The sequence below is a fragment of the Cariama cristata genome, unplaced genomic scaffold (assembly GCF_000690535.1).
Source record: "Cariama cristata isolate BGI_N322 unplaced genomic scaffold, ASM69053v1 scaffold30247, whole genome shotgun sequence".
Taxonomy (NCBI): domain Eukaryota; kingdom Metazoa; phylum Chordata; class Aves; order Cariamiformes; family Cariamidae; genus Cariama; species Cariama cristata.
This window is the reverse complement of record NW_009628828.1, coordinates 7,735-23,352: the sequence shown is the minus strand read 5'-3', so window position 1 is coordinate 23,352 and position 15,618 is coordinate 7,735. Positions and strand designations below refer to the sequence as shown.

General features: G+C 43.8%; 1 protein-coding gene across 1 annotated transcript in view; it reads right to left on the bottom strand.

Moving 5' to 3' along the window:
* The window catches only part of LOC104165360 (clusterin-associated protein 1-like), a 24,549-nt gene that overhangs the window by 3,147 nt on the left and 5,784 nt on the right, over nt 1-15,618 (bottom strand). Inside the window, exons 2-3 of the mRNA XM_009704958.1 lie at nt 10,889-10,996; nt 260-315 (exon numbers count right to left, since the gene is read on the bottom strand). Coding sequence (XP_009703260.1) covers nt 260-315; nt 10,889-10,996 — 164 coding nt within the window. The remainder of the gene's footprint in view (nt 1-259; nt 316-10,888; nt 10,997-15,618) is intronic.

Below are 15,618 nucleotides of genomic sequence, written 5' to 3'. Positions count from 1 at the left end.
ATTCCTGCAGCCTGTGTGCCACTAGTTAAGCACCACAGGTTGAGGCTAAAGCACAGATACTCCAAGATCAAAAGAAAAATAGGAAAATATATGTCTATGCAGATGAGAGCAAGTCAGTTGGAAGAAAGGAGGAGATGCCCCAGGAGGCCTGGGGCATGAAGATTCAGCAGGTTAAAAGGTGTTTCTTTAGCTGAGGAGCTGGCTGTCATTCCAAAGCACTGTCAGAGAAGCTCTACAGGCACATGAGATGGTTACTTACATCTTCCTCCGTGTCTCCACCTTGCATTGATCCCACAATGTGTGCGCCAGCTCTTCCTGCAAGAGCAAAGAGAATCACCATAAAGCCTGGCTCATGGTTAACACTTAGAAAGAATGAAGGATAAAGTTCAGAGTTTACATTTTAGAGGACTAGTCAAATGGCAGTGAGAGGATGAGATCCCAATGCATGTCAGGCCACCCGCTTTGTTAAGTCTCAGAGGTCAGGAGAAGGTAGAAGAGGGTAAGGCTGACAGTAACTCCAGTCAGGATGGTATTTCCAGAGCTACCTTATGCCAGTATGCCAGTTCTGACAGGACAAGAGGCAAGGGACACATTAAGAAACAAGAAATTCTATCTGAACACAAAAAACCACTTTTTTTTACTGTGAGGGTGGTTAAACATTGGAACAAAGTTGCCAAGAGAAGTTGTGGAGTCTCCATCCATGGAGATACTCAAAACCCAACTGGATATGGTCCTGGACCACCTGCTCAAATCTCCTGTTTGAGCAGAGGGGTTGGACTAGATGATCTCAAGAGGCCCCTTCCATCCTAAATAATTCTGTGAAGTGGCATATTCCTTCCTCTGCTTCGGTACACAGAGAACAAAAGCTTGTCTTTTCCATGTGGTAAGCCTTCTGTCCTTTTGAGAGCTTGCTATGCTCAGATCCTTTCTGATATTCCAGTAGGGACTGACATCTCACAGGGATCCTAGGCAGTGCCAAGGCAAACCTCAAGAATTTCTTGTTGAGAGTTGGATGCGTAAGTTTGAAGAGGGAGGTGGAGATCTCAGGGTTGCCAGGAGTTCACTGAGAAAGGAGAACATCCTTGCGCCTCCCTTTGTTACTTTTGGCTATGTAGAGGCCGTATGAAATGGGGAAGATGCTAGCATGGTCTCCTTTGCTAGGAAGGGAGTTCAGAAGGTGTTGGGAATGGGTACAGCAGAGATGTGACTGGGGAAATTCTGTGTGCGGGCTGAGTGGGTGACAGCCCTGCTTCCTGCAGCCACCAGAAGTCACTCGGCACTAACTGGGTGCCTATTTAACAGTCCTACTGTGACCATCGCATTTCACCGGCTGTTTATCTCCCCTCATCACTAGTTTTCTCTACGCCAAATACAGATTTTTCCAATCTAGACAAAATCTATTATTTGCTTTTTTAGCACAAAAACAAAGCAACTTTAAAATATATTCTGCAAACCTCTTTTATATCTCCCGAAGCGCAAAGGTCCCTTTCGTCCCCTTTGCAGATTGAGCTGGGTTAGTTGTAGCAAAAAGCTGGCTAACTCATTCAGAAGTCACCAAAATACCCTTGTTGTGTCAAGGCAGATAAGTTGAAGGATGTTATGCCTTTAAATAAAAAGTGCTGCTCTCTATCCATTGGGTTGCTGATAACACAGGCAGTGGAGGTGGAATTATAAGAAGATTCCTGGACAGAAGATCTCTCTTCAAGCTTTGGAGACTTTTGCTTTAATTTACGCTAGACTACACTATATAAATTTGGAGATGATTACAACTGACGTCATTAGACAACAACGGAACCACATTTCTGCCCAGCCTACAGATGGCTCTAAGAGCTTAACTGCAATTTTGCTACGTAGAAGGCTCAGCACAAAGTATTAAATAGGGAATTATTACCTTAACAGGAGAAAGCAGCAGGGAGCTCCTAAAATTTACAGGTAAGACAAAGCTGAGAGAGATCCTGAATATAAAAGAGAATCAAAATATCACATAAGGAGAGCTGATGAAATAGGACAGTTCAAAAATGCCAAGGGAAGAGCTTAGAGAATGCCAACAGAAGGTCTGCAGGATGCTGCTCTTCCATCAGTGGAAACAGTAAGGACATCCTATGGGCATCTAACTGCTTGCATTTGGAGGAAGATGAGAATTGAGTACTGCTCAGACTTTGATCTCTACATCGTTTAAGCCAGGAGAACCTCTCTGAACTAGCGACCGTGGGATCAGCAGGATTAGGTCCTGTAGCACAACCCTGGGACACTCACAGGAGACACCCCAGGATGCAGAGGGGCTGGAGCTTCAGGTTGTGCACTATGCTGTAGCCTAAACAGGAGAGAAAACAATTTTCCATGTTGGTAGATGAGCTTCTGTGACAAAGGCGGGAGCTTTATTTTAACTTTCAGATCGTAATCCCCCAAGTTTCCGTGTGTGGGAGCAAGAGGAGTGACAGATGGCCGTGGTGTGTGCATTTCTGTGTGTACAGCGGGAGAGATAGGAAACAGAGGAGTCGTCTGCACAGGATGGGGAGAGCTGGCAGGTACGGGGGTGTTTGTCACTTGAAATTTCCTGGGTTCAATTTAGCTGGGCTCAGCTTGCTGTGGCATTAGTGCTGCACTGCTCTGGCCACAGAAGCTCATGCAGCTTCCAAGCGGGTGAGAGCCTATTATGTTTACTTACAGATAATGTGAATTCATCCGGGACAGGCTGTACAAAGTGATAATTAGGTAAAATGTTAGTAATGAACAGACTGTAATTCACTGCACCTTTGGATTCAAATCTAATCTCCGTGCATCGCCATGGTTTATAGCCACGGAGCTATCAGAGACCAGAAGTGAATGTGCATCCACAATTTTAAGCCTGTGAGCATTTGCCATTTTTCCTCTGCATGTGATGCTTGCCATTGTACTAACCCATGCAGCTGCCTACAATGGATCCACAGGACTAGAATGATTTACATCTGCTTACCCAGCAGTGGCTATATGTTAACCCCATGCCTGACAGCAAGAAGCAACACTTAACCTGAGAGGTCAGAACAACCTACCAGGAGGGGAAGGTAGATTTGCAGCTGCAACATTTTGCTCCCAGTTTGGAGATCTGTGGTCTGTCTCCAGCTTTTAATGCAAATTCACAGTGTGAGCTCAGATAAGACACTTCCCTTCCCTCTGCATCCCTTCTGCCCACAGAAAATTGGGATAAATCTCAGGCACAAGTCTGATGAGGAGCTGAGGGAGCTGGGGGTGTTTAGCCTGGAGAAGAGGAGGCTGAGGGGAGACCTGATCGCTCCCTACAATGACCTGAAAGGAGGCTGGAGCGAGGTGGGGGTCAGTCTCTTCTCCCAAGTAATGTGCAACAGAACAAGAGGAAATGGCCTCAAGTTGCCCCAGGGGAGGTTTAGATTGGATATTGGGAAAAATTTCTTCACTGAAAGGGTTGTCAAGCCCTGGAACAGGCTGCCCAGGGAAGTGGTGGAGTCACCATCCCCGGAGGTACTTAAAAGACGTGTAGGTGTGGTGCTTTGGGATATGGTTTAGTGGTGGGCTTGGCCATGCTAGGTTTATGGTTGGACTTGATGATCTTAAAGGTCCTTTCCAACCTAAACAATTCTGTGATTCTATGATTAATTAAACACACTACAGCTGCTGCCCAGGATGAGCATATTTCTATTTATTTCTTACGCCCTCCATGAAAAGGAATTTGCGCAGAAATGAGTCACCTGTTTCAATCCCACCATTTCAGACCTACGACCTCTCCTCCTTCTCCACTAGGTCCAGTGTCGCAATGGTCATGAAGCACACAGAAACACCTCCTCGCTCCCAGGGAACATTGAACTTTGCTGACACAAAACATACAGCCAAAGACAGCTCTCTTGGGAGCAGATGTCGTGATGTTGGGAGGAAGCTCTATTTCAAGTTAAGACAAATTAATTTCTGTGTATTCCAAACTGCAGCCCCTTTTTGGTGTTTCCAAACATGCTTGATTGCCCCCCCTTTCCCCAGCTACACGAGCCTGGTATTACTGTTCAGCAGCTGTTACATCAGGAAACTAAAGACTTTGCAGACTTTTATCTGAGGGATAGGAATCTGCAGAGATCCACACAGAAGTACATAAAAATGAGAAGAACAGTTATATCAGGTTTCTCCCTTCCAGATTAGTTTCCTCCAAGCACTGGCAGTCAGACCCAATGGCTCAAACACCTAGTGCTGACTGTTTTTTTCCCTCTGCTTGACCTGAAAAGGCAAGGAAGAGACTAATCTGACTCTCCAAAATTCTTTTATAAGGTTTACAATTAGAACTTGACTTGCTTTACTAGAAAAGTATACTCACTCCAGGAGCACAGTCACAAGGACCCACTGTATGCCATGCATACAAAGCCCCAGTCAGGATATAATTCCACTTTGTGAGGCTCACAAGGTAGGAATTTATTTTTTAAAGTTCGTGGAGAGCAATACCAGTCCTCTTGAGGTGCTGCGAGAGCAGGTGCATTTGTGAAATTTTTTCCCTTGACTTCATATATTATCAAACAGCTGGAGAACTTAAATCCTGCTAATGCACAGCCAAATACCTTCCCGCCAGACCTTTATGCCTCAGCCTTCTCCCTCTGCCTCCACCACAGTATGTACAAAATCCAGACCCACTCATCTCCTTGCTTTCACAGACTTTGAATCAAGGCAAACACGCAATGAGATGCCTGCAAACACCAGCGTTCGTGAAGAACCATCAAGGAGAGAGCAGCCTGGCCAGGTTAGAAAAGATTTTTGTTTCAGTTGCTCTGTACTTCTCGTTAACTGCCAAGAAATCAGGCGGGGATTTTCAAAGGAGCTCTGGGGTTACAAACAATAATCACAAATCCCACACAGAAAGGAAAGGTAAGAAGAGTTCAGTGCCCAGCAGAGCCTGGCTGCTGTTCATATCTGACTCACCTCTGCCCACTTGATGCCACATCAGGTCGATAGCTCTCCTTTCTGGGCAGACATCAGAATCTATTTTGGGATCTGAAAGCACAGGCTGCAAAGTACCTGCAAGCCCCACAGAGTATGTGAACTGCAGATTCCTGGTATTTTTGAGATTCAGGCCTTGCCATGCTGGAACTTCTGGGGCATCAGAAGGGCACCGACAGTTCCTTGAATCTGCGGCTGAAGTTTGCACGTGCAACAGACCCTTGGCAAATCCTCCCTAGTGGCACTTTAGTTTTCAAGTGTGGCACGACTCGGGCAAGACATTTTCTTCTGTTTTTTAACAACACAAACTCCACATACTCTGACAGCAGCACTGGAGAGACCCTGATCACAGTTTGTTAAGGGTTTCTGAACAGACTGTTTGGGGGGAATGACTTGGGAACAGTAAAGAAGGAGACCACATCCTGCATCAAGCTGCACGCCAGTAAGACGCAGCTGCCCCTACAGATGAAGCTGAGAGATCTGGGATGGGATCATACAGCATTTGAATGATGCCTAGACAACTGCAGTGGGTTTCAGCATGTTTTTCTTATCAAGACTCATTTCCATAACAGAAGAATGCAATCTTTTGAGAAAACCTGCAGATTTATTATCATCTTGTATTTGTAAGGATGATAACATCTTGGTCTTGGTCTTGGACTCGGAGATGTAATTTCCTTTAGGAACCGGAGAGAAGGGCAGAAATACTCTAGTTATTTAACATGATTTTTAAAAATTAGGCAGGTGACAACCACAGGAACTCGATGTGAACAAGACATCCAACAAGGGGCAGGCAGCTGTTGCACATTCCTAACTGAATCCCTTCACTCTCCTGCATATTGATGGCACACCTGTGGCTTCTACACACCAGGGGAGGTTAGAGGGAAGGAAAACATTCTAGAAATTCAGTAGCAGAAGTCTGAACATGGTCATGAGCTGGAGAGAGAATTTCCAGAAGCGGAGCCTGACCATTTCCACTGAGATCAGGACTTTCCTACTTTTCAGCCTGCAGGCTATAAGGAGGGATTTGGAAACAGGACTATGTAGGCTCTCCTGGGAAGATTTCTTGCTACTATGTCAAAGCTCCAGTTCTCTCTATAGGACTGAAAAAATGAGGGCTAATTCAGCCTCTGCAGCTTTCCCCCCAGCATGCTTTGGCCCTTTCCTCACGCCCGCTGGCCAGCTCCTACTTAATAAGCACAAGCTCAAGCTTAAAAAGAAAACCGAGACAGGGAGGCTAAACATCACCATCATCTCAAAACACCGAGTATCTACCACAAAAGCAACGTCAGCATGCTTTGGATATGCGCTGCTCTGTGTGCACTGCCGCTGTGAGATGCATCTGTGCCGGAGGAGGGATTCCCCCCAGGCCTGGTTACAGCAAGGGAAGAGCTGGCACTGGCAAGCCAGCCCGCGTCCGCTGAGACATGGGACCATGCTCTCTGTCTGCCCTTGAACTCACCTCCGGTTTGATTGTCGCAGATTTGGTTCCACTTCTTCCAATGAGGTACGCTTTGCTTTCTTAATAAAACCCCTTGATTCTCACCTGCTGCATCCAGGGCCGTATTTCTTCTTGCTATGTTTTTCAGGTTTTCACAGGAAAAGATTTTATCCATTCAGTAGCAAGTACACTCGCTAACCTGGCTGCCAGCACATCATTACCACATTGATCCTCTGGGTCAGTTCTCCAAAGGTAAGAGGCTCCAAGAGAGCTGCTCTCTCACTGTTTGACTTTGGACTGATTGTTTGCTGAAAAACACTCCGAGTTTTATAAAGCTATCTTCTTACAATAAAGACCAAATGGGGCTGAAGTTGTTACTGTCTCGGTAGTGAAATGATCTCTGTGGTCTGAACAGGACAAAACCACCCCTTAACACCAACATTATAAAAGGAAACAAAAGAGCTAAAGCATTCGGATAATTGCTTTAGAGGAGCTGAAAGATCCTGGCAGCGTGGAATAGAGGGTGATTTACGACAGACAGGCACAGTTCCACACTCTGGCAAGCGTGGATCATTTCTGCTTCATTCAGTAGCATTTCCGTCGCCTACAGTGTGTGCCAGTCCGCCCAATCAGCCAGTGCTACCACTGGGAAGAGGACAGATCCTCATGATGCCAAAATGCATTGCAGAACTCTGGTCCAAATGAGGCTGGAAAGATGGATCTGCACGTGTAATCACAATGTCACTTCAAAATCTGCCACTTTTGATAGCGCAGATGAAAAAAATCCACTTTACTTCCAAGGGGACACCGGACAGGTTCTTAGGGAAAAAACCCAACTCTACTGAGGGTTAGACTAAATTCATGGAAACCACATGGAGCTTCGGAAATCCTGGATGGGAGTTGAAACAGTTTGAGAGCAGGAGGGAAGCTGAAGGAAGTTCCTAAACTCTTCCCCAGGCATTTTCTTTCAGCCAGTGCTGGAGCCAGAAGCCCAGGCGAGACGGACCTTATGCCTGAGCTGGCATGGCAGCTTCTACATTCCTAGGACAAGGCTTTGCGTTCTTTACCCTGATGTCCACCCCATCTGCAGGTGAACAACCATCCTGCTGCAAACTACTGCTTGATGGCATGTTTCAGGCAAGAGGTTTCTCTACACTGCAGATGGTTTAAGACCTTCAACACTGCAAGAACTTCTTTTTCTTTGGCTCTCTGACAAAACAAGAGTCTTACTCCAAATGGCATCACTAAGTCACGGTTTGACATCAGGGAAGTCCAGGCATTTCTTTTATTTGTCTAACAGCCTCACTTATCTATCGCCAGACAGAATAAAAGTGGATGTGAATTTTTATTCACATTGACGATGTTAAAATTAAGTTATAGACGATAAATCAATGTATTCTCTAAGTTACAAAAGTAAATGATTAGTGACACATGGTTTTGGCATAATAGGCCTCATCAAGGAAGAGACTTGCCTGTAATTGTGACATTGTGATAACAAAACAGGTTGTAGTTTCACAAACCCAGTAAGTCAGCATCTGTTAGTTTGGTGACTTTCCTCCCAGCCATTTATTCTCACCCCCATGCCCATGCCTGCTCCCTCACTGTACAGAAACCTTTCTGTCTTCCTAAAGCTGGGTTTGCTGCATTGTTGAACCAGAAGGATTAAACTTAATGGAGATACAAGCTCCACAGCACATTACAGCTTCCTTCTTAACCTGCTACTGCCTATTCCTCTTTGTACATAGGCAATAAGGCTTCGATTTTCTCTCCGTACCACAGGAGCTAGCAGTCTGTCGTGTCTACCTCAGCTAACACTGTTTTCTGCTCCATGGGAGACTAAATCCTATACCTTCAAGTCTTTTAATTGGCTAAAAGAATAAAACCGGGAGCAATATTGTCAAAGCTGCATTGAGTTTGAATTTTGCTGCATCTAGACAAACCTGATGAAAGGACTCTTGAGGGTGAAAGTGTGTTGATTTTTCTCAATTATACCAAGTGGCCTAATAAGAGAGATTATCTCTCCCTAGGAATCTTGCCTCTATAATGGCAAAACACACTGGACTACTTGCCCACCTATTACAGACAGAGGAAGGAAGCCTTACTTACAATACTAATAACCTGGGAATTAGAGATGTAAAACTGAATCACAGCAACTACAGGAACTGACCACAGTGGACTATTTCTCCCTAGTTTGAGAGCAAACATGGCTCAGAACCACCACCAGGTAAGAAGACACAAAGCTTCAAAAGAAAGTGATGGAAATATCTTGAATTGAGTCAAGGAAAAAAGCAGTAATTAATACAAATAATGTTCTTGTTATGCTGCCTTAATAATTAAGTATATTTTAAATGCAAAATACCTATGCTGAAGAACATGTACAAATTCTTGGTGTGTTTAGTGACAAATAGCCAGTGAATGTTCAGGCCTGATTTGCTAAAGAAGCTGACGCACCTGACATTAATCTCGGGTCTTGACATGTCTCCAGCACTTCAGTTAGTGAGAGTCACGCAGTCAAACATATAACCTCACTATCGATGAAGGACCTGGGCCAAGGGGGCCTGTTTACACAGATCTGAGCCTCTTCTCAAGGTTAGAACCGCTTGTCATGTAAGCCCGCACTCTGGATCAGGCTGGAGCTCCTGAAGGAAAGCTTGATGTGTCTTGACACAGTCCAAGCTTTTCTTCCTATGTTCTGGACGGATAAGAATGGGCAAGACTGAGTGAGCTCACTCTAATAGCAGCAGCAGAGATAACTCAACCTTGGGATCTCCTAAACAAAAAGTGTAGACATTTTGAATGAAAGCCAGCGGTACGGACAGAGAGCCCGCTGTTAATCTCACAGTGTAGCTACAGCTAGAGCAACTGGGTGACTTGCCCAAGATGATGACAAGTAACCTCAGCAAGCCAGAAAAGTGAGCCAACAAGCCCTCCCTTCAGAGTCTAGCAATGTTTGTATCCATCTCTGCCAGCAGAGATTGCACTGGAGCACTGTAGGACTGGAAGTGTCATGAGTTAGAATGGAGGAATACAACCTTACTCCTTCTGCAGGACCTGTAGGAAAGGCATCTCAGGAGCCATTTAACATACCTGGAGCTGCTTCAGTAGTTCCCAGCAGGTGAGAGGCAAAAAGAGGACAGACAGCTAAGGGAGGCTTCCAGCTTACACAGAGATAAGGAGAGTAAAGATTGGGATGGAGACCGCGTAGTCAGCAAACAGCATGCTCAGAGTATGCAAAAGTCAGAGGATAATTATCTGCCAGAAGTAGTTTACTAAACACTAGGAAGAGACCTACAAAAGCATAGAAAGCAATCCAAACAGCACAGCAGAGAAAACATCTCAGGGATTTGAACTGCTTGCTTTAAGTCTGACAAGCTAATGCTGAATCTCCACTAAGTGTAATTAATAATAACAAAGCTCTTCCTAGAAAAAACTCTACTTGCACAAAATCTACAGCTTTTATAATAAAGCTTTTCGCTCCTAAAACTGGTATTAAGAGCTGACTCTGACTGCAGCCAGTACCCACATCACTAGGTTATGATGCCCTCTGAGGTGAAGCATCACTGACAGTTATACAGTCACTTCCAAAGCTCTAAAAACTGTGTACAAACTTTTCCTTGAGAAACGGCAATGTGAAAATCCTTAGTGAATATTAGCGTTTCTAGCACTTATCAAGAACTTTCAAGTTTTATGAAAAACAGGAACTGAGGATAAAAATGCCTGAATTATACTGACCCGAGAACTTCAGCTTCTTGCTCTGGTCTCAGTCAGAGAGGGGAGAGCAGAATTCAACTCAGAAAAAACCACATATTTACAGTTTATCTAAGCAACAAGTTCATCCAGATCGCGAGAGGCTTTTGCTGAAGGTCAGAACTGCTCACCACTAACACGAATGCCAAGGAGAACTAACCTGATTTCCTGGTTTCATTTTGCTTGACTACAGACTAAGCAGAACATTTCTTTTTCCACCTAAGTGAAACCCAGACCCTCAGACAGTAATTTCTCTGAGTTGCTTCTGACCAGGGCTCTAGTGAAATCAGAAACTTCCACTCCACATGAACAGCGGCAGAAGCCAGATGTCCTTCCCTGAAAGAAATAACTCAGGTGTGTTGCACCCGTGACTGTGTCAGTGCAGGTGGCTTTATGGACTCACTAGAGGTCTCCTTTGGAAGAAGACTGTACTAGAATGAGTGTCAAGAGCTAAAGGGAAATAAATGCTTTGCAGTGAGAAATGGTACTACTTTTCTAAGGCCTTGTATAAAGCTACTTCAAGAATCTGTCAGGCAATACCAAGGAAGGATTTTTCTCACACAGTACTTACTTTAGTAAATAATCCTTAATTTGCTCCCCTGAAAGCATGATGTTTTCTCCACAAGACCCTGTCCTCTTACAGCTAATGAGAACTGAGCAGTGCCAATACCCTCGAACGAGAACAGGGTCTTCTTACATTTAAGGATTTAAGGTTACCTAGATAATTCCAGGATATCCTTCTGAATAAAGGCAACTAAGGAAAGGTTAAGATACCTTGCAGTAGTGTTTCTGTGGTGGTGCGCTGCTTCAAGATCTGCCTGTCTTCCCCTTCACTATCAGGTCCTTCATCCTCTTGAATCTCTACGTCGGAATCATCATTATCTGGTTAAAAGAAAAACAGTTGATAAATATCACTCAAACCAACCCACAACTCAGAATAGCAGTTGGACGCAAGAGATGCTAGCAGTCTCTACCTTTGTTCAAGTCCAAGATTAATTAAAAATGCAGTCACAGACAGCATTGGCTCTACTGATGAGCACAGGGAAACAGCCAACGTCCACATCCTAAGGAAGGCATCCTTCTACACGTAAGTGCCAAAGAACCATACAATATAAACAATGGTCTTGGGACAATTCTCAGATTGTATCATAAAGGTGCTGTTCTAAATACACTCTGTGGGTATGAAGCAGACGTACAGTCAGAAGGTGCTATTTCAGCAACTGATTTAGAGATAAAAATCTTTTAGAAGTGCTTGGAAAGCGTGGGCTTATTAATACATCTCCTAGTCTTTTACCCTGACATAAACAATATCAAAACCCGTCCCCTTCGACTTTTTGCCTTTCTTTTAACCACAGGTTAGAAAAGCACAGTGAGACCTCCCCAGATAAACAAAAGCGGTTACAGCCAAACCCAAGATGCCTGGAGAGACAAGAAAGCTTTGCAAGATGCAGGAATGTCTTCAAATATTTTCATAATCTGCCTTCTTCCTATCCAAACTAAAACCTCTTTAGTCCCTTACTTGGGACTAAAACCCCTTTAGTCCCAAACTAAAACCTCTTTAGTCCCTTACTCCCAATTCCCCAGTCACCAAATTGGAACAAACTTAAAAGAATTAGATTAAATTGTCCTTCGGAGGTTTGAAAGGATGACAAAAGTCTTCAGATACTTAAAAGTGCCTGCAAAGACAGGGGCAGACTGTTCTCCACATCAGCTGTATGAGTCCTACCTTAAGGTTCACATGCATGGTCAAACAAACTGATTCCCCTCTGAGCCTATTCTGAAATAAAACAGTGGGTGGAAAGTTGGTGCAGAAGTGTATGGAAAGTCAGGAGCAGGTTCTGCCTCATTTAAATCTCCTTCCATCCCATGAGCTTTTTCCCTCTCTCCTTTTTCATGCCAACCTGCTCGTGCAAGCTCCTTAGCTAAAAGACCAAGTTCTGCTTTCCAGCTACTGCCCACCTGTGATTATTTACTTCCCTCTTCAAACACTCAATCAATGAGCCAGATCCTCAGCTCCTATCATCTTACAAACTCTTCTCAGTTGTGTAGAGATGAGCCCCTCTCCACCAGATGATCCTGCAGGAGCTTATGGAATTAGCAGGGCAATGACAAACCCAACAGGACCCCAAGTGAGGTCAGCACCCAGCACAGCAACAATAGCTGTTAATTATTTAGAGAAAATAGGCAATTCTTTCCCAGGTACATTTAATTACACACATCTGAGCTGAAAATGGAAATAACTACTGTAATTATGATTAGTAATGAGCTGACACATCGTTGCAATATTTAATTATTGGACAATATACAAATATTAGACATTTTTCCATCATCTTTTTCATTGCAATATTAAGTTAATGACGAAATGTAACAGCAAGGCATGTATTTGATATCCTGCTAAGATTACGAGGCTCCAGCAATGTTAGCTACAATTTCTATTTGTGTTGCACTTTCTTCTTTGGCAAGCGAAGGAATCGCTCACTGCTGTGTGACCTGAATACTGTTTCTGTTTACCTGGTATTCAGGAAAGCGAGGTTTTGTTCAGCCCTTGCCCAGGCAAACTCCTTGGGAAGAGCCACGAGGAGCATAAATAGAGGATTTGGGTTCGTGCTCTGTATGTTAAAGAACGAGACTCTCTCATCTGTGATGGCTCTCACTGCTACTACTAAAATGCCCTCATGCTCATTTTGTGGGAGTTTTTTTAGTTCCTTTTTTCCTTTTTTTTTTTTGAGCGGCAATTCCTCTCTTTCAGGTTTTGCCATTTGTGCTCCTCCTGTTACGCAGCACCACTGGCCAGAACCGAGGATGCCGCAGAGAGCCCTTATGATTACTTTGCCGAACCATTTTAATTTCATCCCCATTAGCACTTTCTGCTTCTTGCTGGGATCTCCTGAGCATGAGCTGGCAGCTGAGATGGGGATTAATGGAGCCAGTGCTCTCTGCTGACAACCCAAAGCGGCAAACCCAGCAAACACCACTTTGGGGACAGGACTTAGAGCAGAGAGGCACAGCGATGCGATTCTGCTCTGGTTGGGGGCACGGCTGTAATAACGCAGGGCTTAAATTTTACATTTCACTTTTCTGGAAACCTTCTTTTTTAAACCTTTTGTGGTAACAGACTCTTGGCTATAACATGTAAAATCTATTTCCCTTGGGACAAAGCAGCAGTAAGAAGAATAAACAGGAATGAATCTGCCATCTTCTTTCTGCTGTACATAGAAGTGCTCTTTCCTAACTACCCACACCGGTGGCTTAATGCTCTCCTGAACCACGTGAACCCTTCCAGCTCCCTGAGTGCCTGCTGGGCACTCCAGTCATTTCTGACCCATTCCAACTTGCAAAAAGGAAGCTCATTTCATCATATAATTCCCCACAGTATCTTTCTATTGGAAAGGGACTTGCAAGAAGATCCTACGGTGAGTAAGTGCCTTGCAATAGAAGCAATACCTACCGTGGAGAGAGAATCAGTGGATGAGGGCCCCAAGCTGCTGCTTTGTGCAAGGAAATGGTTTAAAGACAGCTTTGTTTCCCCCATCACCCAGCCCTTTTCTTCTTTCCCTCAGGTTCTCTGCTATTCGCAATCCCCTCTTTCTCACACTATTTCTTTTATCCTTCTCCCCCGCTACCTCAGACTTTGTAACGCTCGCCTGTCAGTGATGAAGTCGCAGCTTGCTGGTGTTGAGCCCAGGTGTGGACGCCACAGAACACCTCTGGCAAGCCCTAGAAAAGTGGGCCTTCTGCCCCAGCTCTACCTCTTGTCTTTCAAAGCATGTTCGACAAGTCAAGTCAGTAGCAACTGTACACCTAGCATTCATTTACGCCTTTAAAAATCTTGGATTACCTTTCAATACAAATGAAAAGAAAATTCATCAGGTGAATTACCAGCATACAAATACATTGCATCACTTTTCCTACTGAGTTATGACTTTGAAATAAATTTTGTTACGGATCTGTGGCAACAGTTTTGATTTTCTCTGAATAGTGTAGCTGGAATTCTGATGCACATACCCTGACACAAAGCATCATTATAGCAAACGTATGCCAGAGGATCAGAGAAGTGGCAGCTGCCAATGCAAATTTGGCAACAGTAAAATTTCTGCCTCCAAGCCTCCTGCCCAGCACTTGGAAAGACATCGAGTACCTTTTTCATTTACAAAAAAATAAATGTATTGCTCTAACCCAGCCCAATGGCTGCTATCACCAAGCCCGGCTCTGTCCAGTATACAATCCGAGTTATCATCAGCTGAGCAGAACCATGCTGAGCCAAAATCCCAAGGACACAGAAGCAGAGCATGTTGCTGAAAATTTATTTAAATATACAAGATAGAGACAAGCTGAGTACAGGCTTCTTAGCAGGATTAAACAGCAGGCTGGTCCAAAGCTGTCTGTGACCTGTCCTAGCTAGAGCACTACATTCCTCATCGTACATGCCTGGTATGGCCAGTTTTCAAGAAAATATTCTTGGCATTCATAAAAAGGTGACAATTCAGAAAGTTTCATTTAACACCATGTAGAAAAAAATTACTTGTTGCCCTAGAAGAAGTGACAACTACATCTGTGTAATATTGCCTAACAGAAATTACAATGCATCAATTCCAGGGAGACAAGGAACATTCTTGATGGAGAAAATGTAGATTTTTCTCAGTATCAGCATAAAGCAATGAAGATAATAAAGCATACTACTACAAATTCCCACGTACTAGTACACGGAGTACAGAGCACATTCTAATGGAGCTGGCTTATGAGATTTGCATGGGTTTACGTGAAGATTATTCGACTTTTCACAACAAACTGCTATTCAGCAATCCACGTACTCAAATTTAGGCCAACACTGGCAACTTACTGGAGCTTAAGGCTGGTATTTTAACAAGTTCCTCTATTTTTACTATGAAAAGGTAATCAACAGAACAACTCTCTAAACTGTGTTAGGCCCACTTCCCCACTGCGATGATTTATTCTACTGCACGGAGGGTACTGGCAAAATATCAGACTACCTGAGAGAGAATACACTGGGATTTTAAACTCCACTTGCCTTACATTTCAACATTTCCATTTCATAAAGGTGGGTTTCCGTCAACTAAATTAGTTTCACTTAAGGCAGTCCAGCCACAAAAAGTACATCGTCGTTACAACTAAAAAACACTGCTCTCAGAAGATGTGTTATTTATTCCAAGGCACACCTACTGTTTCCAGAAAAAGCCAGAGCAGATACCTGGACTGTTAATACTATATTTAAATGATTTAATTTTAGGTAATTTGCAATGCTTGAAGGAAAACCAGCACGATTTAATAACTTACCAGTGATTTCATTACAGATTTGTTAGTTTGCATAAATATTCAAGTAAATGTATCCAACTGTAAAATAAGAAGGTACTGTGGTGAAGATAATGAGCACAGAGGACATCGTTTATTGATATGCTTTAGAATTAGATGTAAGTGTTGTTTAGCATGTTCAATTTCATAACAAAAATCACTACTTTGAAAACACAGGCACTGGCTTCACGGCA